This window comes from Papio anubis, chromosome 12, assembly GCF_008728515.1.
Source record: "Papio anubis isolate 15944 chromosome 12, Panubis1.0, whole genome shotgun sequence".
NCBI classification, from domain to species: Eukaryota; Metazoa; Chordata; class Mammalia; order Primates; family Cercopithecidae; genus Papio; species Papio anubis.
Window position 1 is genome coordinate 85870380 of NC_044987.1, and position 26173 is coordinate 85896552.

At 35.5% G+C, this 26173-nt stretch overlaps 1 protein-coding gene across 1 annotated transcript in view; it reads left to right on the forward strand.

Annotated features, from left to right (window-relative positions):
• Positions 1-26173, forward strand: part of ANO3 (anoctamin 3) — a 323668-nt gene that overhangs the window by 192921 nt on the left and 104574 nt on the right. Inside the window, 5 exon segments of the mRNA XM_031653387.1 lie at positions 3511-3617; positions 6162-6217; positions 10673-10794; positions 15559-15693; positions 21458-21554. Of these exon segments, the coding sequence (XP_031509247.1) occupies positions 3511-3617; positions 6162-6217; positions 10673-10794; positions 15559-15693; positions 21458-21554 (517 nt within the window).

Genomic DNA, 26173 nt, shown 5'->3' on the forward strand with positions numbered 1-26173 from the left:
AATTGATCCTTTTACCATTATGTAATGGCCTTCTTTGTCTCTTTTGATCTTTGATGGTTTAAAGTCTGTTTTATCAGAGACTAGGATTGCAACCCCTGCTTTTTCTTGTTTTCCATTTGCTTGGTAGATCTTCCTCCATCCCTTTATTTTGAACCTATGTGTGTCTCTGCATGTGAGATGGGTCTTCTGAATACAGCAAACTGATGAGTCTTGATTCTTTATCCAATTTTCCAGTCTGTGTCTTTTAATTGGAGCATTTAGTCCATTTACATTTAAGGTTAATATTGTTATGTGTGAACTTGATCCTCTCATTATGATATTAGCTGGTTATTTGGCTCACTAGTTGTTGCAGTTTCTTCCTAGCATCGATGGACTTTACATTTTGCCATGTTTTTGCAATGGCTGGTACCTGTTTTTCCTTTACATGTTTAGTGCTTCCTTCAGGATCTCTTGTAAGGCAGGCCTGGTGGTGACAAAATCTCTAAGCATTTGCTTGTCTGTAAAGGATTTTATTTTTCCTTCACTTATGAAACTTAGTTTGGCTGGATATGAAATACTGGGTTGAAAATTCTTTTCTTTAAGAATGTTGAATACTGGCCCCCACTCTCTTCTGGCTTGTAGAGTTTCTGCCGAGAGATCTGCTGTTAGTCTGATGCACTTCACTTTGTGTGTAACCCGACGTTTCTCTCTGGCTGCCCTTAACATTTTTTCCTTCATTTCAACTTTGGTGAATCTGACAATTATGTGTCTTGGAGTTGCTCTTCTCGAGGAGTATCTTTGTGGCATTTTGTGTATATCCTGAATTTGAATGTTGGCCTGCCTTACTAGGTTGGGGAAGTTCTCCTGGATGATATCCTGAAGAGTGTTTTCCAACTTGGTTCTCTTTTCCCCGTCACTTTCAGGCACCCCAATCAGATGTTGATTTGGTATTTTCACATAATCCCACACTTCTTGCAGACTTTGTTCATTTCTTTTTACTTTTTTCTCTACACTTCTCTTCTCACTTCATTTCATTCATTTGATTTTCAATCGCTGATACTCTTTCTTCCAGTTGATCGAGTCGGTTACTGAAGCTTGTGCATTTGTCACGTAGTTCTCGTGTTACGGTTTAATCTCTATCAGTTCTTTTAAGGACTTCTCTACTTTGGTTATTTTAGTTAGCCATTTGTCAAATCTGTTTTCAAGGTTTTTAGTTTCTTTGCGCTGGTTACGTAGTTCCTTCTTTAGCTCTGAGAAGTTTGATGGACTGAAGACTTCTTCTCTCAACTCTTCAAAGTGATTCTCCGGCCAACTTTGTTCCGTTGCTGGCAATGAGCTGCGTTCCTTTGGATGGGGAGATGCACTCTGATTTTTTGAATTTCCAGCTTTTCTTCCCTGCTTTTTCCCCATCTTTGTGGTTTTATCTGCCTTTGGTCTTTGATAATGGTGACATACTGATGGGGTTTTGGTGTGGGTGTCCTTTCTTTCTGTTAGTTTTCTTTTTTACCATCAGGACCCTCAGCTGTAGGTCTGTTGAAGTTTGCTTGAGGTCCACTCCAGACCCTGTTTGCCTGGGTATCAGCAGCAGAGGCTGCAGAAGATAGAATGTTGCTGAACAGCAGATGTTGCTGTCTGATTCTTGCTCTGGAAGCTTCGTCTCCGTGTGAGGTGTTAGGTGTCAGTCTGCACCTAGTGGGGGATGTCTCCCAGTTAGGCTACTCGGGGGTCAGGGACCCACTTGAGCAGGCAATCTGTCTGTTCTCAGATCTCAACCTCCATGCTAGGAGATCCACTTCTCTCTTCAATGCTGTCAGACAGGGTCATTTACCTCTGCTGAGGTTTCTGCTGCTTTTTGTTTAGCTCTGCCGTGTCCCCAGAGGAGGATTCTACAGAGGCAGTCAGGCCTCCTTGAGCTGTGGTGGGCTCCAGCCAATTCAAACTTCCTGGCGGCTTTGTTTACCTACTTAAGCCTCAGCAATGGCGGGTGCCCCTCCTCCAGCCTTGCTACCACCTTGCAGGTAGATCTCAGACTGCTGTGCTAGCAATGAGGGTGGCTCCATGGGCGTGGGATCCTCTAGGCCAGGTGTGGGATATAATTTCCTGGTGTGCCATTTGCTAAGACCATTGGTAAAGTGCAGTATTAGGGTGGAAGTTACTCGATTTTCCAGGTGTTGTGTGTCTCACTTTCCTTTGGCTAGGAAAAGGAATTCCCTTCCCCCTTGCACTTCCCAGGTGAGGCGATGCCTCGCCCTGCTGCAGCTCTCTCTGGTCGGGCTGCACCCGCAGACCAGTGCCAACTGTCTGACACGCCCCAGCGAGATGAACCCGGTACCTCAGTTGAAAATGCAGAAATCACCCATCTTCTGTGTCACTCACGCTGGGAGCTGGAGGCTGGAGCTGTTCCTATTCAGCCATCTTGGGCACGCCCTCCCAACATTGCTTTTAATGGCAAAAACTGCAATTACATTTGCACTAACCTAAATATTATACAACTTGACAGAGGATTGGGTAAAAGAAGGCAGAGCTGTTAGACATATAAATCTGAAGACACAAAGCTGAAGAGTAGGTTGGAATGCAAGTACTGAGAGCCTTGGAGGAAAATAAGAAATTTAATGATGCTTGTAGAGGAAAGCTGTTGGCACACTAAAAGTAAGGGAGTGTTCTAAGAATCAGAGCTGTGCATTAAAAGTCAGGTGGAAAAATGCATGGCCAGTTAGGAGGATGTTCTACTCATGTTCTAGGCAAGAGGCAATGAGACCCAGAACAAAAGCTGGAGAGAGATAGTTTAGTCAGAAAAGTTACACCGTTTGCCATCTGTTTGAATATGAAGAGTGTAGATGAAGGAACTATCACAGAATACCTACTAATTCAGTACGGCGTGCTTGACACAGTGGTGATTTATCACTCACATAGATAAACTAGAAACAGAAAGTGTCAGAGTTGAGCAAGACCCAGGACACTTCAATTTTTTTGAGGTTCCCAGCATACTATAAAGTAAATACTGAAACAGACCCTTCCATTCCTCTTGAGCTCATGCTTTTGCTCTTACATCATTGGCTCTCAAATGGGTCTTCATTGCTACTCTTCCCATGGGGACAATAAAAAAGCATCAAGGGAAAGGTAGGATGATTGTTCATTGTTAAGCCTCTGAAAACGAGATAAGCTGCATTAGAAAGCGTGGTATGTGGGATAACATCAATTTTTTATGTGTTCTATTTGGAAATACATTGCTTAAGGTAGTATAAAATGTATGGGAGCCAATGGACCATCTAATCTGTCCTTGTTCCATGTGAAATAAGAAATAGGAGCACCTAGAATTCCTTATAAACTGAAAGAAGATAACAAAGTGAATATTTGATAATGCCTTGTATTATTTATGAGTGAATTCTTTTTCTCTATTTTTGTTTAAAGAGGATGATTTCCCTTCTGATTTACTATGCTTCACATGCATTAGCTTTAATGGAACTTGTAACTATTACTGGATTCTGTGTTCTGCTTTGAATATTAAAACAAATCCCCTCATCTTAACAGCTTCATAATAAATAATAAAGACACCTTCTTCAGCAATGCTACTCGAAGCAGAATAGTGTATCACATGCTGGAGCGCACCAAATATGAAAATGGAATATCAAAAGTGGGTAAGAACATTAAATAATAACAGAGTGGAACTTGCTGTTACTGTTTATATCCAGAATTACTGTTTTTTTTTTAACAACTGAAGCTTTGCTTTAATTTATTAAATAGATGTGTATAGCATATTGAACACAAACTCTATATACTTTCGAATTTTCAGCCTTTTAATAAAACAAACTTTTTTGAGGGTGTTTGGTCATAGATATCAAAATGTGAAATGTGCAAACACTTTGAAACAGAGATATTATTTCTTGAAAGTTATACCCCTCAAATAATCAGACTTTTGAATGATAACATATACAGAAATGTGTTCATCATGGGCTTGTTTGTAATAGAATCATCAGGAAATACCCACATGTCCATGCTTAGGGACTGAAAAATAAGTTAGACTGTGTCCATGTTAATACATTCATTAAAAGTTATGTGACATTTATTTACTCTTATTTTAGCATAAAAATTTCAAGTATCTGTTATACAAAATACATGACATAAGCCCTATACTCAGGGAGATTGTAAATTGGTTATGAGTTCGTTATTTATGAACTCCAAAAGATATCCACAAACTATACATCTCATATAATTTCATTTCTTAAACCTATGTACATAAAAAGACAAAAACCCTAGAAGAATATGTAAGAAACTTTTTAGAGGTTACCTGTGGAAGGTGAAATAATAGCTAATTTTAATTTTTGAAATTTCTTTGTTGTTTAAATGTTTAGCAGTATAGTACAACATGTATAATACAAAAGAAACTTGAGAATGTTTCACTTAGAAAAAGTAAATAAAATTGCAAAATTTACATAGAGCTGAGCAGAAAGCAGCAGGTAACAAACAAGATATACTTTTAATTATAAAGGTGACAAATAAAAGATGCTTGAAGGGGTCAAATGTTAGTCACATCTTAAAAGCCTTGAAAATACAAAGTTGGCAGCCAGCAAAAACTTGTACCAGTCTCTACTGATTTTATTAAAATTGAGTGCTATATGAGTAAAATACACAATGTTTCAAGACAGCCACTTTTTAAAGAAAAACCTTCAGACTCTGTTGTTCTTCTGATTAATAATTTACTTATTACTGAGCATTCAAAACAGTTAACTCACATGCCTAAACTTCACCAAAACTAAAGAAATAAATTTAGTAAGTAAGTTAAGGCACTAAAAATAGGCTGGGTACGGTGGCTCAAGCCTGTAATCCCAGCACTTTGGAAGGCCGAGATGGGTGGATCACCTGAGGTCAGGAGTTCAAGACCAGCCTGGCCAACATGGTGAAACCTCGTCTCTACTAAAAATACAAAAATTAGCCAGGCGCAATGGTATGTGACTGTAATTCCAGCTACTAGGGAGACTGAGGCAAGAGAATCACTTGAACCCGGGAGGTGGAGGTTGCAGTGAGCTGAGATCACGCCATTGCACTCCAGCCTGCGCAACAGAGTAAGACCCTGTCTCAAAAAAGAAAAAAAAAAAAAAAAGGAACTAAAAATAATGAAATCCAGAATATAAATTGAAAATGTGTCTAAATGTTGGTACTATATTCTTTTGTATTCTTTTAAAATAATTATGAAATTATAAATAATTATAAGGGCATCGTTCCCTTTGTAGTAAATACAGAATAATTAGAATTATTCCTAACTGCAATTCTCACTTATACATTTTTAAGTTTATATATATGTGTATATATTTATGTTTGTGTATATATGTGTGTGTGTATATATATGTACATATAAATTAGATGTTTTAGCATTTATAATTTTCAGATTTTAAAAAAATTAGCATTATGAATATTTTCTCAAGCCCTTAATTACTCTTTGAAAACATTATTATAAAAAACTGTACAATATTCCATAATAAAATTCATCAAATCACTGTTATTTACTAAGTACCTATTATGATTGATTGTACTATAAAAATTAAATGATTTATCAGTTTTGGATATGTAATTATTTCTAATTCTTTACTGATATAAATAATATTGCAACAATAGTTTCTCACTCGGTATCAGTTCTTACCAGGAATATATGAGAGTGTCCATGTCGCTCTACCCTCATTGAGAGGGAGGAGATTTTAATAAGTGTCTCATATTGCTATTTGTGTCTTTTTGGTTTGATATTATAAAATTAAATATTTCTCAATACCAATATCATTTTGAGGTCTTTTGTTTTGTTTTGTTTTGGTAGGGGACAGGGATGGGGTGGGATATAGAATTTGTCTTCTTTCTTGACCAAACTTTGTTATTTGGAGAAAAACAAAAAGTTGCTTCTGGGTCACATGATCCTAAATAAGTGGGTTAAATGCCCAATATTTTATGATATGGTAAAGTAAAACCATGTGACAACTTGCAAATCTTCATTTACTAATATCATAAGGACATAACTAGACGCAGTATCAGTTTCTTTCACAATCGCACTGTCCTCATAGGTGATGTGGCTATGGAAGTCATTTGGGTTATCTTAAACTTTTTAATTAATTCATTGTCCCTGTATATTTGTGTTGCTTCAGAGGAAATGCTTCATTGAAACTAACTCAAGAACTGTCCTTTTCTTCTCTTTGCAGGTATCCGTAAACTTATAAACAATGGCTCATACATAGCAGCGTTTCCACCACATGAGGTAATCTTGAAATACAGTTTCCACTTTATAAACAAGGTTTTCATGCTCAATGCTTCGTCCTGTTGTTTTCATTTGAGTCTAGCTGTCCACTCCCAGGAAGATTCAGTCTGCAAGTAGCCATGGGCCTTCTGTCTCCCCATGGTAACTTTGCGACTGTACACTGGCTCCTCTGCCTCAAAGCCTGTCTGCGATTTGCCCCATACTGGGAATCCCAGCCTTAGCGGAAACACTCCTGGACACTAGAGCTGCTGCCTTCTGCTCCAGTATAGAGTTCCAAGCATGATCCGACTTGGGATCTGCACTATTCCAAATAGAGAAGTTTCCTGGTTTGTGCCAATTACTTTGGGATACTTCAAAATCTAAAGTCCCACCACAAAAACCTGTAGCCAATTGCCTACTCAATTATTTGCCAGATGATTACCTCCCTACAAGTTTTAAATAGAAATGCCTGCTCTAAGCTGCGGTGGGCCCTGTCCACTGTAAATGATATCTGAGCCAACTTTTATTTCCTGACCTCTTTCTTTAAGGCAATTTCACGTTTTAAGGTAAGAGTGGGGTCTTTACAGGTTTCACTTCTGAACTTTCAAAGGCTATCACATTTCTATTTATAAATTTATGACTGAGGACTTCAGTACATAATACAAGGCTGAGGAATTTGCAGTCTGGTATGACCAATAGTAGATAAAATGTATTGAGTACTTGCTATTGGCAGTGACGTAAATGTTTTATACGGATTGTCTCATTTAATCCTTGCAACAGCCCTTTGAGATATACGATAATATTAGCTCTGTTTTTTATATAGGTAATTGAGGTACGGAAAGGTTAGATATCAAACGCACAGTTTTGAGTACCAGAAGCCAATCTCCAATGTTTATATTCATTACGGTATACATACTTATAGTCAGAATAGAAATAATAACAGGAAATATGTTTATGTATTTAATGTGCCAGGCCTTGTGCATGTATTTTCCCATTATTCTGAACATAACCCTGGAGGGGTAAATTTTATTATTCTTATTTTACAGCTGAAGAAACAAAGCTCAGAGAAATTAAACTCTATATCAAATAGCACATAATAACTGGTAAAGTGTTCAGAATGGCAAACTTAAGGCCCAAGGAGAACCTCTGTAGCAAAGAAGGTTTAATTTGTTCTCTATTTAGGTAATTTTCTCTACATAATTAGGCTGCATTCTGAAAGTTCATTTGACAGTTTTTTTATGTGAAATTTGGGACTTTTATAAATAAGTTATAAGTAATTATCATCTCCCCACTTGTGTTTGTAATTTGGATGAAATATTAATATATGGAATAAATACATGAAAAGAATGGAAAACAATGTTGTTGAAATACAAGAAAGGAAATTAGAAGGTCCATAAAATGGGCTCAGGAATTTTCTGTTGATTTTAAATGCTACTACTTGAGGTAAGGAAAATAAGGCTTATTAGGAGGAAAATGGAGTCAATGGCATTGACTATAATTTGATTAAGGATAGTTCACAATTCTAGGCTTCCTTTTTTCTTTTTCCTTAATGCAGGAGACAAGTGCCAATCTCTTATTTTTACCTGTAGTTGAGGTTTGTTTTTTACTTACAAAAAGGACAGTGGCTAGAGGGAAGAAGAAGAAATGTCTTGTGGAGTTTGGTATGAAAAGGCAAAATAAAGGGAACGAGAGAAATACACGCACACAAGAATTCATCCAAGATATTGATAGAATTTATAATCCTATGAATGATGAATAGTGGAAAGAGAGAAAATGTGTGTAGGTCAGAGGGGGCCAATCATGGGGATGGCAGAGACCACTGAGTGTACACAATACTTCAGAAAAGCGTGAAAGTACATGAGTGAGCAAGAGTAATCAATTTGGTCAGTTTTCTCTTGCAGCCCACTGCATGTCACTATCAAGCCAGAATGATGTAGCTGATTGAGGTTATAGAGCAGAGTTAAGAAAAAGATACCCTACATATTCTAAAGTTTAGCATCTGAAACCCAAAAAGCCTTTTAATTTTTGGGCTTTAAACACCTTGAGCTAACTTAGGGAAGACAATTTGGGGCCTGCACTTAAATGGTACTTCATTTCTTCCCAAATTAATGTATCTATTTCATCAGGGAGCCAGGAGTGGCATCCACATGTCTCTCATGGCAACCTTGAGGCACCTGTGAGCCATGACTCTTGGTGTTTTCTTTTCTTATAGGAGCTCACTGTCCTGGTTGTCAGGGAATATTCTGATGAGCTTTGCACTTTTCAAGAGTCACAATATATCAAATGCATAAAATAACTCACATTAATTGTATACTTTCCATGTGCCAGGCACTTTATAGGTACTAAGTTGACTCTTGTAAAACCCCTCTATACTGGGTAATATTATTATTACTTCTATCATCTAGGTGAGAAAACTGAGGCATAACTCCACTTGCTTTAAATTTTTGTCAAACTTTCGTAAAGATAGAGCTATACATTGGAGTGAGGAGAAAGACTGTCATATCTTGTATCTCACATTTTAGTTCAGAAAATATATAGTCACCACATATATTGTCCTCTTTTTATATAATAAAAGCAGAGAATTTCAACCTTTAGGGAACACTCTTCTCTATAAGGCATATTATATAATCTGCAGTTCCAAAATTGCGACACATATGACAGATTTTTGAAAGAGCATATAAAGAATTGAAAAAAAATCCTTCAATTTTTGGAATATCTTATCGGAAATAAATTTTAAAGATACTGCCACTTTAAAAATCTGACTAGCCAGCTTCATTCCTGGATTGCAAGGCTGGTTCAACATATGCAAATCAATAAACGTAATCCATCATATAAACAGAACCAATGACAAAAACCACATGATTAACTCAATAGATGCAGAAAAGTCCTTCGATAAAATTCAACACCCCATCATGCTAACAACTCTCAGTAAACTAGGTATTGATGAAACATGGTCACAAAAGCCAAAATTGAAAAATGGGATCTAATGGAACTAAAGAGCTTCTGCACAGCAAAAGAAACTATCATCAGAGTGAACAGGCAACATACAGAATGAGTGAAAATTTTTGCAGTCTATCCATATGGGCTAATATCCAGAATCTACAAGGAACTTAAAACAAATTTATAAGAAAAAAAAAAAAGAAACTCCATCAAAAAGTGGGCAAAAGATACGAACAGACACTTCTCAAAAGAAGACATTTATGGGGCCAACAAACATATGAAAAAAAACTCATCATCACTGGTCATTAGAGAAATGCAAATCAAAACCACAGTGAGGTACCATTTCATGGCAGTTAGAATGGTGATCATTAAAAAGCCAGGAAACAACAGATGCTGGAGAGGATGTGGAGAAACAGGAATGCCTTTACATTGTTGGTGGGAGTGTAAATTAGTTCAACCATTGTGGAAGACAGTGTGGCGATCCTTCAAGGATCTAGAACCAGAAATATCATTTGACCCAGCAATCCTATTACTGGGTATATACCCAAAGGATTATAAATCATTCTACTATAAAGACACATGCACACATACGTTTATTGCAGCAATATTCACCATAGCAAAGACTTGGCACCAGTCCAAGTACCCATCAATGATAGACTGGATAAAGAAAATGTGACACATATACACCATGGAATACTATGCAGCCATAAAAAAGGATGAGTTAATGTTCTTTGCAGGGACATGGATGAAGCTAGTAACCATCATTCTCAGCAAACTAACACAGGAATAGAAAACCAAACACCTCATGTTCTCACTCATAACTGGGAATTGAACAATGAGACCACATGGACACAGGGAGGGGAACATCACACACTGGGGCCTGTTGAGGAGTGGGGAGCTAGGGGAGGGATAGCATTAGGATAAATACCTAGTGCAGATGATGGGTTGAAGGGTGCAGCAAACCACCATGACATGTGTATACCTATGTAACAAACCTGCATGTTCTGCACATGTATCCCAGAACTTAAATTATAATTTAAAAAAAGAGAGAAAAAAAATCTGACTAACACTGGTGGCTGAGGCGTCTTATATATTTTGAATGAACACTTACTGTCTTCCTCAGCTTGTAAAAATGGAAGAAACATTTCCTGGTATTGCATCACTTCTTAAACAAAATAATGCCCTTAAATTCTGAACTAAAGATTATCACAATTTCTCTCAGTGATGGTGAAGATATTGTGTTTATTAAAAGACCTTAAATTCCAAACAGTAAAGCCTAGCACCTACTTTACTTTAAGCTAATGGGTTCCATTGTGTTTTTTAACTAATTTAATAGAAGATATTTAAAGTAACTGTCAGACTATTTTTAATGAAAGATATGTAAAGGCATCTATCACATCATTTCAGCGATGGGCTTATCATTTCTGAAGCTTTCAATAAGTTGTCAAATTATTCTGTGAGGGAAAATACAGTTTTCATTCAGTTCAAATTTCACTAAAAAATAGATCCAAATGTATCTTACTTTATCTGTTGCAGGGAGCCTACAAAAGTAGCCAGCCGATTAAAACCCATGGACCTCAGAATAACAGACATCTATTATATGAGCGCTGGGCACGCTGGGGAATGTGGTATAAGCATCAGCCTCTGGATTTAATCAGGTATTGCAAGTGGAACAATAATGAAAAGCAAAGTATGCTGTTTGGTTGTCATTGTCTAAGACTTGGAATTTGCAGTCTACAAAAAAAGCAACCGCTATAAGATTTTTCACTAAAAGAGTCTCACTGTAGGTAATTGGTTATACAGAGGATGGGAGAGCTGAGAAATCAAACAGGCTTTGCAAGGTGTCTAAGGGATTAGCAACAGCAAAAAATTACTAACCCCTTAAGGGTGGAGAGAAATTGGAATAAACATATATTATCAGAGCCCAATACTTATGTACCATTGCTAGGGCTTCCAGTAGAGAGGTGAAAGTGACGGGGAGGGTGGAGCCATGGAGGGGGCATAGAGAGGGAAAATGGTCCTGGCTTATCGCTTCCTTCTACCTTTGAGTGATCAACTCACCAGAAGTAACGCCTCCTGACTCAACTTAACCAGAAGTAATTTAGAGTAAAACCTGACTAAAATTTCCAAATCAAAAAAAAAGAAAGCAAGCAAGCCAGAAAGTGGATCTAAGAGCAAAGAGAAAAATGACTAACACGTGTTTCACATGTTTGTATATATTTATTGTTCATTAAAGATCTACTCTACTTCAGGATGCATATTCTAGTAAGTAACTGCCTTCAACTTGACTTAGTCTTGAAATATTGTTGTATTCATGATTTATATCATTTATGTTGATGGAAGATAATTTTTATTTTTGGAAATCATGAAATCTATATTAACAAGATCTTAAGTCTGTGGTTAACTATAAATATTTATAGAATGAAAGAAAAGGACCATTTATATTATTATATATGTTAATATTTTAAGCTGTTTATGAAGTATAAACATCAAGAATAAATCACAGCTGAATCAGTCAGTGCCCCCAGCATAAAACAGGTGGACAAGGAAAGGGGTACTTGTAGAGAATTTAATAAAAGAACTATATACAGAAGCATAAGCCAGAGTCAAGGGAAAGAGTGACAGATGAGGAAGCTTCCAGGGACTAGCACAGCTGGAAGTTGCTATCAAACCTAGATCTTGAAGGGACAGGGGGAGAAAATATTTGGCAGAACCAGTCAAAATTTATACCAAAAATTTGACCTTAGGAAGAAAGCAGCCATGGCCAAACCATGGCCCAAGAAAGAGGAAACCAGGATGATAAACCCCATCTCTTTTATATTGCCCTCTGATCTCCTGCTAGCACATTCAGTCAGTCAACAAGCCCATCAGGAAGCCAGAAGAAAATGGGAAGGAACAAAGCTTATAGAGTGCATAGAGGTAGACCCCCTAGTGCCTATAATGAAAGGAAAAAAAGTAGAATGCAGATCTGGAGATACAGAGGATAAACATCCACCACCAAACGCTTTTAATTTCAAACATTAAGTATTTGGGCATATTCAGAACCAAGATGTTTTATGTTTTAGTTTGATGACCACAAGAAATTCTCAGATTTTATTTTATGCAGACGGGAGAATTATTTTAGATATTGTGAACCCAGTGAAATGTGCTTGTTCACAAAGCTGTATCTATTAGGAATTAAAATGAAGTTAGGATTTGCAAGCATGCATTCTAGTGTCAATAATTACATTTACTTAGCTTATTTCACTTAAGATAATGTCCTCCAGTCTTATCCATGTTATTGTGAATGACAGGATCTTCTCCTTTTTAAGGTTAAGTAGTTTTTCATTGTGTATATATACCATATTTTCTTTATAAGCCACCGAAATACAAATACTACATAATCTCATGTATGGGTAGAATCTAAAAAAGTTGAACTCATAGAAGCAGAGAGTAGAATAGTAGTTACCAAAGGCTGGGGTGGGGAGAAGACAGAAATTGGGGAGAAGTTGGTCAAAGGATACAAAAATGAATTTAGATAGGAAGAATAAGTTCCAGAGATCTGTTGTACAACATGGTGACTGTAGTTAATAATCATGTATTTTATGGTTGAAAATTGCTAAGTACATTTTAAATGTTCTTACTATATAGTAAGAATAAATATGTGAGGTAATGTGTATGTTAATTAGCTTCATTTAGTCCTTCAAAACTATATGCATATTTCAAAATATCATGCATGCAATAAATATATACAATTTTTGTTGACAAAAAATAAACAGAAAGTATAAGTTCTCATCTATAGAAGACATTACTCTTGCTTCTTCAGATAATTCCAGCAAGCAGCCTTTATTTTCAGTAAATAGGTTTATTCAGCCACTATTACCACTTCTTTGGTTGTTGACATAGGAGGATTTTTTTCTTAAAAAAATTATATTTCTGTCTTTAATTGGCTAAGGGAAGGAGTGTGTGGTGTAATACTCACCCAAGAGAAAGTTTATAAAAGAGTATAGAGGGCAGTTGAACATGTTTTTACCCCTTAGGAACTTAACTTGTGTTACCAAAATTTAGATGGTAATGAGGCAAACATTGATAGTAAACTATTTATGCATAGTGTTTTCTACAAGGCCCATTTTTCTACAACCAGCAGAAAAATTATCTTAAGATTTGTGACTACTTATTTTGAGTAAGTTGTTCTTAAAACCACACACTTTTGAGGGCATGCGTCTCTTACTGTGTTGCTTCCTATCTGTAGTGAGAGAAAGAGGGTGTTCAAAGTTGAATTTCTTTATACTCTTTGGTTATGGATAATGGAGACTCATAGGCACAGCCTGTATTGTCTCATGCTGAATAAAGTAGTTTCTTAGGATGGAAAGTCAGATACAGGCAATTCCTTTTTTATATAAATAACCATTTCTGGACATGTGTCCATGGTTTTTCCCATTTTAAAAATAAATTTAAACGTTTTATAGCTAAGTCCTATTTTAGTTGCAATCTGTTTTTCCATGAAAAATATTTGAAACTACAAAGAGCACATATTCAAAATCATCAGTTATAAAATTTGCGTAGCAAAATTCTTGTATGGCAATTTTAAAAAATATTTCACAATAGGCATTGGAGGCATTTGTATTTAAAAACAATGTCACTAAAGGAAACAATTCTAAAAGCGTAGATTTCCACATTGTTTCATTTTATGATAGAAATTATTTCAGCAGTGGAATTGTATCATTGAATGAAATATGACACAGGGCAGAAATATTAAAAAAAAAAAAAACAGATAAAAAGAGAGCTGTGGTTGTGTGATGGGTAGTTACCCAACAGCAGCCCCCACTTCCTCCCTCTTCCTCCTTGCTCTGTTTGGAACACAGGAATCATAGAAGATTGTGAGTACCAGTGCTCTAAGGCAAGGACATTTTTTCATTAGCCTCTTTTACATGGCACCAGCTCCTTCTTCTCCTGACACAGATCTGAAATCTACTTTTACTTAGGTGACTATACTTCACCAAATAATATTGTTGCTTCTCTTAATCTTTAACAATGTGTAATTTAAAATATCTATCTATATCATACTGATATAGATGATACTGTCTATATCCACTGATTTGTCTGTGCAATCCTCTGTCATCAAAATTATAAAGGTCCTCTACTGTGTTAGTAACATGTGCTAAAAACTTTGCTCCACCCCACAGAGGAACACTTGTTCAAGCAAACAATTTTTTTTTCAATACCTATTAATATAATAAGTTTCCATCTCAAAGTAGAATGTTATTATTGTATAAGAAGTGAATTTTCTATTGATCTGTGTTTCCTAGGAGAGAAAAATAAAATGAAAAAAACGGAGAAGTGATGCTTGACGGATGATTATTCCAGGTCTACACGCAGTAGAATATGCAAAAGATTTAATTGGCACAACACAGAGATGAAGCAGAAAGAGAATAGTTTTCAGAAAGAAAAGCCTTGTTAAGGAAATATGACAAGAGTATTTTCTTCTTAGCAAGAATCACTGCTCCGTGCAATATTCCCAAATCAACTTTGAAGTGCCCATCTTTGTTGCAGGAACAAAACTGTGTGTGTTAAGTAACCGTCTTTAGAAGATGGAGACCAAACAGTGGTAAAGAAGTCAGGAAATTATCATTTTTAACCAGGCCTTTAATACCGACAGTGGGTTAGGTGAAGAAAGAGCGACTGAGTAGTTATTAGAACTGCGTTATTTCTCTGCCATTTCAATTTAAATGATATTCATGAGCTAGAGGGGAATTAAATGCATTAACTCTCTTAGCATCCTTCAGTACTTCCTGTGATGGTTACTAGTGAAGCAACACACAGGTCTACCTTTCAGCAGCTTACAATCGTATAGGGAGGAAAAGGAATGGAAGAATGACCGGTAATTGCCATACATTTTTGTAAGTTTAGGGACAGCATTAACCAGGGTAAGTCCTGCGTGCTTTGGAAACTGCAGAGTTGAGCTTTGTTGAGGAAGATGTGACATAATGGTGCACATTGTGTCTAGCCTAAGGGTGTCTGGTGAAGGGTGCAGATGGAGAGAGAAATCTAACCTGCTCTCAGCACCTACCTAGAGGGGACACCTTTTTCCAATTTTCATGAAAGCTATATGGTTTAGAGCAGCTCTGTGATGTGAAAAATGAAAAGGGATGCTAGTAGGAAGATGGAGAAAAGCAAGGTTTATGAGCCATGTTAAGAAGTATGGCATATACATAAAGACATGTGACAGAATTGCCCCTATATTGAAAAGGTTTAAAAATAAACAATATTGCCATTATTGGATTAATTAACAAGCAGGAGTATTAGATACTGTAGATGGAGCTGAGGAGGAATCGAGTGTAGCCTCAAGTTTCCGTCTGAAATTCTGACTAGGTGTGGCATCAATAGTTGTAATATTGCTTATGTTGCCTTAACTCAGTCTAAGGATTTGCTTTCTCATGCAGGCTATACTTTGGTGAGAAGATTGGACTATACTTTGCTTGGCTGGGATGGTATACTGGAATGTTGATTCCTGCAGCAATTGTTGGTTTGTGCGTTTTCTTCTATGGATTATTTACAATGAATAAAAGTCAAGTAAGGTAGGCTATTAAGAGACCTATTAAAAATGTTTGGCCTGTCTTCTGAGTGGGCAAAAGTTTAACGATAATGCTGACTATAAAAAACAAATGGTTGATGATACTACAATTTAATTTATTTGCTATTTCTGTTTCTTGGCTTTTTTTTTTTGGGTAGGAAGGGAACACTATTACAAAAGGTCATTTTAATACTTTTATATGCAAACTATCTTGAGTAATTTCCAAGAATGTTTACGTAAAATTCTTCTTTCCAGTATATACCACATAATTCAAAAATTTGATAGTTTTGTGTGATTTACATTTGCATAGTATTTGTTAGTCTAGAAGGCCCTCTCGATGTATTCATTCAAATCATTATAATAGCTATAATTTGTAATTTCAATTTATAATTTACAAAGTCCTTTCAAATACCTTGTTTCATTTACTATAACCTTCACTACCACCCTTGGAGATGCATAGCTCTTTTTGCACATGAGGGAACCTAATAGACTTAAAGATGTCTAAACAAAACAATTATACCACATAAATTCTGCTCTACGCAACCTCCTCTACTCTCCTGAGTACATGACAGATCATAACATACTTTCTACTTTATTATTACTCTCTGGAGGAACAAATATTTATAAATTTTATTTAGCATCCACTTAAGATACGGAGATTGTAGTGAAATCAGGTTTGACAAAAGTCAAACATATATCAAAATAGTGATGCTTCTGTTAAAGTTGAAGTGACTTGAGATTTGGAAATAGGAACAGTACATTATTATTCAGCAAGGACGAGAGTCACCCTAACAGTAAATAATCTTAACAGCATTTTCTATTTCAATCACAAGTATATTATCAACTTTAACTTTGTAAGGTAAAATTCAAAATCTGAAAAATATCTCTCCCCCTTCTTTCAAAGCTCAACACGTTCTTCTCTTTTGATCCATCTTTTAACCATGGCCTTGCTACCAGATACTGAACATGACAGTTAATGTTAAGATTATATTCTTCATGAGATCATAAAAATTAATTTCCCTGAATTTTCCTTAATATAATATGTATATGTATGTATATGTACAGTAATTATGCTTAAAAATGAAACAGCTTTATTGTCCGATAATTAAATCCTATTCAGTAATCAAATTGCTTGATTTGATATCTCAAAGTCCCCTTGTTCTTCATGAATGCCGAAAGCTAAATAACATGAAAACAAAGAAACACCTAATGCTCAAACCCATTTCATCTAGCCATGGGTTAATTTCAGGGTTTTGCAAACTCATTACCATCCTGCAAGGTAGCATCTTCCTGAACAAACTTCTGCCCACTGGAAACATCCATCCTCCTTTTGGCCATTTGCCCATATTCTGTTGTATCAGTAACATCTGGGGCTCCGAAGAAAGGTTGTGGTTTAGAGTTACAATGAATTGGAAAAAAAAGTAAACCATTTTAAAATGTTTTAAAATATGGAAAATGATTCTTCAAGTTGGTCCTGTGGAGAACATATTAACAAAATGTTAGCATATGATATAGACTTCCCAGCTCCACCACTACAAAGCTGAAAATGAACAAAGAGGAATGAAGGGAATGGATTTGCTGTTTCTATTGATTTATATACCAATGGAGTAAATTAGGCTCTTTTTGTATGAGATAATTATTCTTTAACCTTTAGTACAAGGAGTGTTCTAAAAGGCATTAGCAAACTCTTTTCTTCAGTGCTGTATGGTATTATATTACTCCCACTTCTGTCACACTATAATTAAGATCCTGTCAGACTTTCTATTCTAAACCAAGATAAGCAGCACTGAATATCTTGACTGAAAATTTGGGGACTGAAATTTTCCATTCAAGGTGTCAGACATGGTTGAGTTGTAGGTGTTATCATGGTGGGTGGGGGAAGGAGAGCAATCTTTTATTTTGTGTTGACTTATGTTAGTATAATTTTATTAAGCTCTTTTTTACTTGTTGCAGGGTAGAAAAACGTTCCAAAGCTGCAGATGTGGCTCTATTGATTATGTTTCTACCAATTAGGTCCAACTAAATTAAGATCATGTTTCTTAATTGCCTTACACTTAATTATAGAAGTATATAACAATCAGGTTTTAGATGACTGTGTATACATACGTGTATATATTTACATGTATACACTGGTCTTACATGGTGAAATATGGCCATATCTGTGCCTGGGAAAAGATACAGGAATTTGAAAATGAACAGGCACAGATACGTGTGGCCTGGTTTTTAGGCCCTAGGTTTCAGGAACCAGGAAACAGACCTGAAGCCCCAACTGTCTGGTCTGTTCTTACCTTTTCAGCATCAGAACTCACCAAGAAATGAATGTGGTTCTCAATATTGACCAGATTTTTAAAAGTCTTTGCTTCTTAGAGGATTTCCAAGCCCTCTCTTGACACTGTGCTTAGCAATAAGTTTCTTTCATTTATCAAGTGCCTGCAATGTGTAAAGTACATTGTAAATATTTTTAATCTAATATCCCAGTTAGATATCCTCATATAAGATGAATAAATTGATCCCCTAAAAAAAAGTGACTTGGTCAGGGACTATATCTAGTAAGTGGTCAACTAAGTTTCAAACGTATTTCTGATTTTTAAAATTGTCAATAGTATTAACAACTATATGATTATGATTAATATATAATTAATTACAGAAATAAATTTAATACCATCAATTAATGTTTTATTAATTTATATTCAATTATCAATTGATTATTAATAAGTGTTTATTGGTGATGAGAACACAGTGTGAGATCTAGCCTCTTAATAAATTTTTAAGTGCACAAGACAGTATTATTGACCACAGGCACAATGTCATACAGAAGTTCTCTGGAATTTATTCATCTTATATAACTGAAACTTTTTGTCCATTTTACCCTCCATTCCCTCCTTCCCCTAGCCAATGGCAACCACCATTTTAACTCTGTTTTTTGTAAGTTTGACTATTTTATATACCTCATATAAGTTGAATTATTCAGTATTGATTATTCTGTGATTGGCTTAATTCACTTAGCATAATTTCTTCTAGGTTTATCCATGTTATCACATATGGCAGGATTTCCTTCTTTTCTAAGACCAAATAATATTCCATTATACATATATACCACATTTTCTTTCTTCATTCATCAGTCAATAAACATTTGGGTTGTTTCCATATCTTGGATATTTTTAATAATTCTGAAATAAATGTGGGAGTGCAGACAGCTCTTCCAGATCATGATTTCATTTCTTTTGGATATGTATCCAGAAGTGGGATTGCTGAATCATATGGTAGTTCTATTTTTGATTTTTTGAGAAACCTCCCTACTGTTTTTCATAGCAGTGGACCATTTTAGATTTCTACCAGCAGTGTGCAGGATTACAATTTCCCCACATTCTCACCAATACTTACTTTTTTTTTTTTTTTTTTTTTTTAAGGAATAGTAGCAATCCTAACAGGTGTGAGGTGATTTTTTTTATTGTAGTTTTGATTTGCATTTCTCTGATGATTATGTACGATTTTAAAAGCAATGATTTATCCATAATGCCCTACTGGTTTTCCTTAAACCTAGTTTCACACTTTTCTCAAAAAACGTGTACCATAAAGCAAATATTTTATCTTCCATTTTTTATCATGTTAGGTGGATTATAAGGAAGCATGAGGACCCTCAAGTGAGTGGGTCCAAACATCCACCCCAATATGGAAAATTTCTCACTACTTTTATCTTTAATTGGTAGTAATGATGATTTCTTTGGAATCACACTTGATGTGTATATGTAGCAATAAATACAAAACAAAAGAAAACCACAATTTGAGTGGTTGTTTAGATTGTCAAGTACTACAGAAGAAATTAAGAAACACTCATGATGGCAACTCTCCCTTCCTCTAGTGGTTAAGCAAAGTCAAAGAAACTTGTGATACTCTTAAATATTTTAGACTAAAAAATGTCAAAAGTTGTGTGATGTTTTTTGTGTATCATGTATCAAGTTGAGCTTTGAGTGACTTTCAGAAAATGAATGAAATGATTCTACAGTAAAAAGATTCTGGAATTCTAGACTTGGTGCTTCAATAAATCTAAGCTTTTGATTGACCCCATTTGGAAATTGAGAAAGATTATGTCATATAAACAAACTTCAATACCTTTTTAGTATAAGATTCTAAAGCAGGACAAATTGTATCATTTGTGAAACAATGAATTATGTTAAAAAGCTCATTTCAATTATTTTTTTCACCAAGTGTGTTAATAGTTCTTATTCCTACAAATTACTGGTATTGACACAAGAGGAGATATAATCTTCTCTTTCTTTTTGGTTTTTAATATGTATGTTTTACCTGTTTTCTCCTGCTTTCTGTAGACATCCTGATTACTAGTAAGATGATGAGTGTGAAAGTAGAAGAGCCATAGTATATGTAAGACCCATTTCATCATTGTGATCATTAATAAATTATTACTTGATAGAAAAGTTCCCTTAAACTATGAAGCAAACTTTATCTGTCTTTTAGATATAGTTGATGGAGAACTGGATCTACAATCAGAAAACTTAAGCTTGGGGTCCTTGAGATACCTCTAGCTAGCTCTATAACCTTGAGCAAGTTCCTTAAATTGAACATTGTTTTTCTCTTTTTACTGGAGATAATTTCCGTTACCCAAGATTGGAGTGAAGACTAAACAATTTGACAAACATAAATTCATCTTGCCCACTGTAAAGCATTATGTCACTACGTGGTATTATTACTTAACTATGGATCCCCACTTTGGCTTGAGATTATATACCTCCCATACTTGAAATACACATTGAAATGCATACGCATTCTTTTTTTTTAGTACAATTACAAATGTGTAAAAACAAGAAATCTTGCTGTAAACATTGCTAATTAAACTTGTATTAAAGGTTGAATCCAGACACATTTTCTAAAGCCTTTAAATTCCTCTCAACATTTCTAAAGAAGATTTAAAGACAGTTAATTCAGGGGATACTAAATGGGAAAGGGCCATGTATGAGAAGAAAGGGCATAAGGCGTCCTGCAAATAAGTTGCTGAGAGCTGTGAGTCTTTGAGGCTTTTCGGAAATGGTTACTGATGTGTTAGTGCTGTCACAAAGTCATCTAAAATGTATGCTGAGATTGTTTTAAAGGCAGTGGACATAAAACTGAAGAGATGTATCATAAAGTTACATTCTAATAGAGAACATATTTACATAAATATAAACTATGGCGTGTCATTGTGACAGTGTATGTCAAGGCGCTGCAAAAGACCCCCATAAACAAACATAAAAAAGCAATTATTTTAATCTCCAATGAACATTCTGCACCAACAATACGTACTGCAGTGGGTGTTATAAATTGTATGATCAACAGACTTGAGAAATCCAAATAGGTTTGATTCCAGCTCAGCCACTTCCAAGCCTGTGAGTTTGGCTAAAACTCCATTGGAGTTATATATACCTCACAAGATTATCCTGAGTGCCGTGAAATCATGTATAAAAGTGTCATTGTAGACAGAGTTTCACCAGATATCACACAAGTGTAAAATATGGCCTGTTATCATTATAATTATCTTGACAACATTTTCTAAAATTAAAGAAGCAAACCAAAACTTTCGCATCACAAATACTCTGAAGTGTTTGAGTTGGAGTCACACCACAGTGCCCAACCACTCCCCACTATTCCCATTGCTTCTTCTTTTCCTCTCTGCCTTGCTGCTTCCAACAGGATTTGCTGCAGGGGCTAAGTGAATTTCTAGTCACAGTTTCATGCTATGATTTTATGGGTTTTTTTTCTTTTTTTTTCTCAAGCCAAGAAATTTGTAAAGCCACTGAAGTCTTTATGTGCCCTCTCTGTGACAAGAACTGCTCCCTGCAGAGACTCAACGACAGCTGTATCTATGCCAAGGTGAGTGTGGACCCTCGCATTCTCCTCCCTGAGCGGTACTGAGAAGCAGGCAGTAAGAAGTCCTCCAGTCAAAGTTAAGTGTTCTCAAGAGTTTCAACCATCGTAAGTGCCATTGACAACTGAATAAAATGTCAGTCTATTGTAATTACAAAGCGAGTATACTTTTATTTGAACATTTTTGTCTCCCTTTGTTTTTATAACTGATTTTTCCCACTGTAGATAAACATAAACTTCCACGTGTAATTATATTTAGATTCCTTTTAGGAAACAGTTACTTCTATTGCTGTTTACTAAATTTGTATGTTACATGAAAACTTATGAAGTTAAAATACTTCTATTGGTACAGAGAAAATGAAATAACATTCAAAAAGTCCCCAAATTGCTGTCTATGAGAATTACCTGAAGGGCTTTTAAAACTCCTGAAGCTCAGATCAACCCCAGAGCAATTAAATCAGAACCTTTGGGATTGGAACATAGATATCGGTATATTTCAGATTTTCCAGGGTGATTTCAGTGTTCCTCCAAGTTTAAGAAACACTGAATTCTACATTATTATTTTTGTTTGTAAAACGGTTTTATAGAAGTATAATTAACATGTAATGAAATATACCTATTTAAAGTGTATGAATTGATACATTTTGCTATATGCATGCACCTGTGAAACCATTAGCATAATCAAGATAATGAACGTATCATCTCCAGCATTTTCTTCACGCCCTTTTAATCTCTGCCTCCCTGACCTTCCCCTGTGCTCTAGCAGCCGACTGCTTTGTATCATTATAGATACATTTGTATTTTCTAGATTCTTGTGTAAATTGAATCATGTATTTATGTATTTTCTTCTGACTTCTTTCACACAGCATATTTATTGAGATTCATTCATAATGTAGCATTTATCAATAGATCATTTTTATTGCTGAACATTATTCCATAATATCTATACTGTTTATTTCTTTACCTATTATCAAAATTTTTGATTGTTTCAAATTGTTACCTATTTTAAACAAGTTTTCTATTAACACTCATCTACAAGCCCTTGTATGGACAAGTGCTATCATTTCTCTTGGGTAAATACCTAGGAGTAGACTGGTTAGATCACATGGTAGGTATATGGTTAGCCTATGAAAACCCTGCTAAACAAAACCGTTCCTATGTATTTATACCTTTTACATACCCACCCATGGTATATGACAATTCCAGTTTTCTGTGTAGTCACCGAGCCTCAGTGTGGTCAATCTTTATGAATTTTAACAATTCTAAAGCTCTTTCTGTGTATGCTACCCAAGTCACTGTGCATAATGAGGGTTCCCAGTGGCTGATGGGAACAGGCACTATTCCTGACTCCAGTCTCTCAAATGGCACTTTCCTTAACAGATGGTTTCCTTGCATGCATGCTCACTGGATACTGCCTAGGTTGTTCTTCTCTACACTCTGAGAACTCTTTAAGGCAGTAATCTGAGTAGTAATAAAGTGAACGTTGTTCATTTTCTGTGTCTCATTGCCCTTTGTTGCCTGATGTCTACCATCTTGTAATCTGTTGTTTTATACATTTTGTGCATTTTGGGGGTGTTTCCAGCATAGGGATAAAATCAATCCCTCTTACTCCATCATTTCCAGAAGTGGAGATCTCCATACAATTAACTTTGACAAGGCTGGGTGCAAAATCCAAAGCCACTCAGTGTCCTTACTACAAGAACATAACTTAGTAAAGTTAAAGTCTGTTTTGTTTATACTTTAATTTCAGAATAAATGTTTAGTTTTTCATTCTTTTAAATGTTCCATAAAGATGATAGGGACTTAGAAACATGGTTATCTTGTTTGGAGGCAGCATTTTCTCATCACTTTTTGCTAGAACCAAGTGTGTTAAGAGTTATTATATGTATATACATATGTCTCTCTCCTAGCCTATGTATTTTAGACATATAACAGCGTAGAAACGCCAAAAATATCCAGATACTTCTTCTTTCACTTGGACATATCTATTAACACACACTGGCATTATTTTAACACTGAAGACAAGAAATATCCACATATGGCAGAGTGATAAAGTGAGGAAGCCGTCCAAGGAAACACTACATCTAGGGTGCTTTTGTCATCGTGCAGTAAATACATCTCTTCTTTTCTCAACAGAGAAAGGTACATTTAAGGACAGGGATGACTCACAAAGAATTCACTTAATAACTTGTATAAGGAAAGTGGAAAAGTTAGCTTGCAAAGGAGAATATTGCCTCGTGGAAGAATGTAAGAAATACAACCCACTAGGATGAAATGTCTTTTATTTGTTCCTCTAAGATAAAATGTAGCTACTTGTTTTATACCTTAAAAATAAGAGTTCCTCTTCCCTTACTGGATGGAAATCAACAACCTATTTTACTATAAATTTTCATATTTAAATATCTCATAATTTTTCGGTGGGTAGAATCAGATATAAGGGAGCAGATTTTTGTGAAAGGTACAAGCCAACAAATCTAGGATCATCTAGAAGCAAAATCACCTGGACACATGATCTAGGGAGTTCTCAATTCAGTTCCTTACAGAATCCATTACTGCTTGTGACAAATAAAAGGAAATCAAATTTTCCATTTTATATTGAAAAGGACGTGTGTACATGTAATTATTCCCCTTTATAATTTCAGTGATATGTCTGCATGAAAATAACTGGTCCTATCATATGATAAATATTAATATTTAAGTACATTAATGTTTCCTTTCATGACTACTTTTATTTTAGTACTTAAAAGAATTGGAATTAGGACATTTTTGCAATTAAGTGATTTCGTGATATTTGCACTGACACTACGTTGTCAAACCCTATGATGCTAGGAATTCTCATCTAAGGTGAAATAATCAGCTAGAAGGTCCTAAGCTGTTTTTCATATAATTAAAAAATGACCCAACCCCTTGAAATTAAGTCTTATTCATAGTAATTTTCCTAAAGAAAAACTTGTTTAACAAACATTTACTCAATACCCAGTATGAACCTCAGGCTGTATACTGATTTGAGGTTACAACAGAAGCAGGAGAGAAGCTGTTCTTTTCAAGAAACTTCATTGAAAAGAAAAAGAGTATGTATAAGACTGTACATCTGATCATCTCGAACATTTGTGATAAAGCAGGTTTCTGGACCCCACTTCCTGAAATTTAGAATCAACTGGTCAAGGGTGAGGCCTAAAACTCTCTATGTTAACAAGCTCCTCAGGTGACTCTAATTTCTAGGACCAAATTTTTTAAAGATACGTGGAGAATAGTCTGATCAATACCTATTTTGTATGTAGCTTCTGCTCAGGTCCAGCAAATGAAATGGTTATTCAGGTTTCACCCTGCCCAAGAGTTAAGCAATGAGGAAGTGAAAGGGCGTGACCTCCAGCTTCAATTCTGACTCCCTGCCCTCCAAGTCTCCAGTAATAGCTCTGCGTACATGGTTGAATCTGCCAAGGAGTCACCTTGTTCTCCTTATCCTGGAGGGACTTTAGTGGGATATAAGTGGCATTTTTCAGAGCCTTATGTTTTTCTGAACTTATAAAGCAATTTTAGAGCAAGACCCAGCAGGTATAATGCAGAAAACATAAACTTTCAGCTTCCAACCTAATAAGAAAGCTATCTCTTTAACAGTACCCACATTTTTTGATTTGTAGCCACACTCAGCTCTTCAAGAGAAATCAGGTGTCAAAGAAATTGGACAATGTGTACTTAAATCAAGCTTTGAAGCTAAGTTTGTGACCTTTATATGTTATGCCTAGTCACATTAACAGTGTTGACCATAATGCTTGCTATGGACCCTCCATTCATAAAGGCAAGCTGTTTTTCTAATAGAGTAATTTCATGTATTACATATGTAATCATATATGGAGGATAAGATTCTTTTTGCTTTTAGAAAAATCTTCTATGCTGCTTATGGAATTTTCTCAATATTTTATTTGGGGTTTCTTCAATATAATAAGTGTTCTTATCCTATTAGACAGAACTCTGCTTATCACTTAATTCTCCTGTCAATCACCCGTGATCTAAACTTGAGCCTTTTCACAGTAAGCTTGACTCTTCCTTCGCTCTTTTTCCCATTTTCATTCAGCAGCTCATATGTCAGCACCCTAAATAAAGCCCTTAACACCTCAAGCTATAACCACTGACTTCGAGCTGTTCTTGTTGTCTCTATGATCTCCCATATCGTAATACATCCCATGTGTAATAGCTTGGTAAATCTAACACATGATTAAACATGGTTGTACTCTTCCTTAGAGCAAGTTCTGAAGTCTTCTCTAATGCTCCTTCTAGCTTTATCTCTCATTAGATGTATGTAATCCCACATTACAAGAATATTACATGTACTCCAACTTTATCTCATGAAGGTATTTCTAAACTGTTAATGTTTAAATTTATTGACTTAAAATGCCTGAAAGATTTGTTAGCAAACCCAGTAAGAAAAAAATTGAGAAGCACTTTAAAGGAAAATACTACACAAACCATGACAAGTTCATGCAACACAATTGTTACTAAGGATGGTTTTTTATTTGCCGCTTTTCTAAAAGCATGGCTATTTCTAGAGCAGGGGAGAGCCATTATTTCTTGGTGACCTTTAAATCCCCACAGTCTGTTCTAACACTCTTAAGAGACTGTTTCCT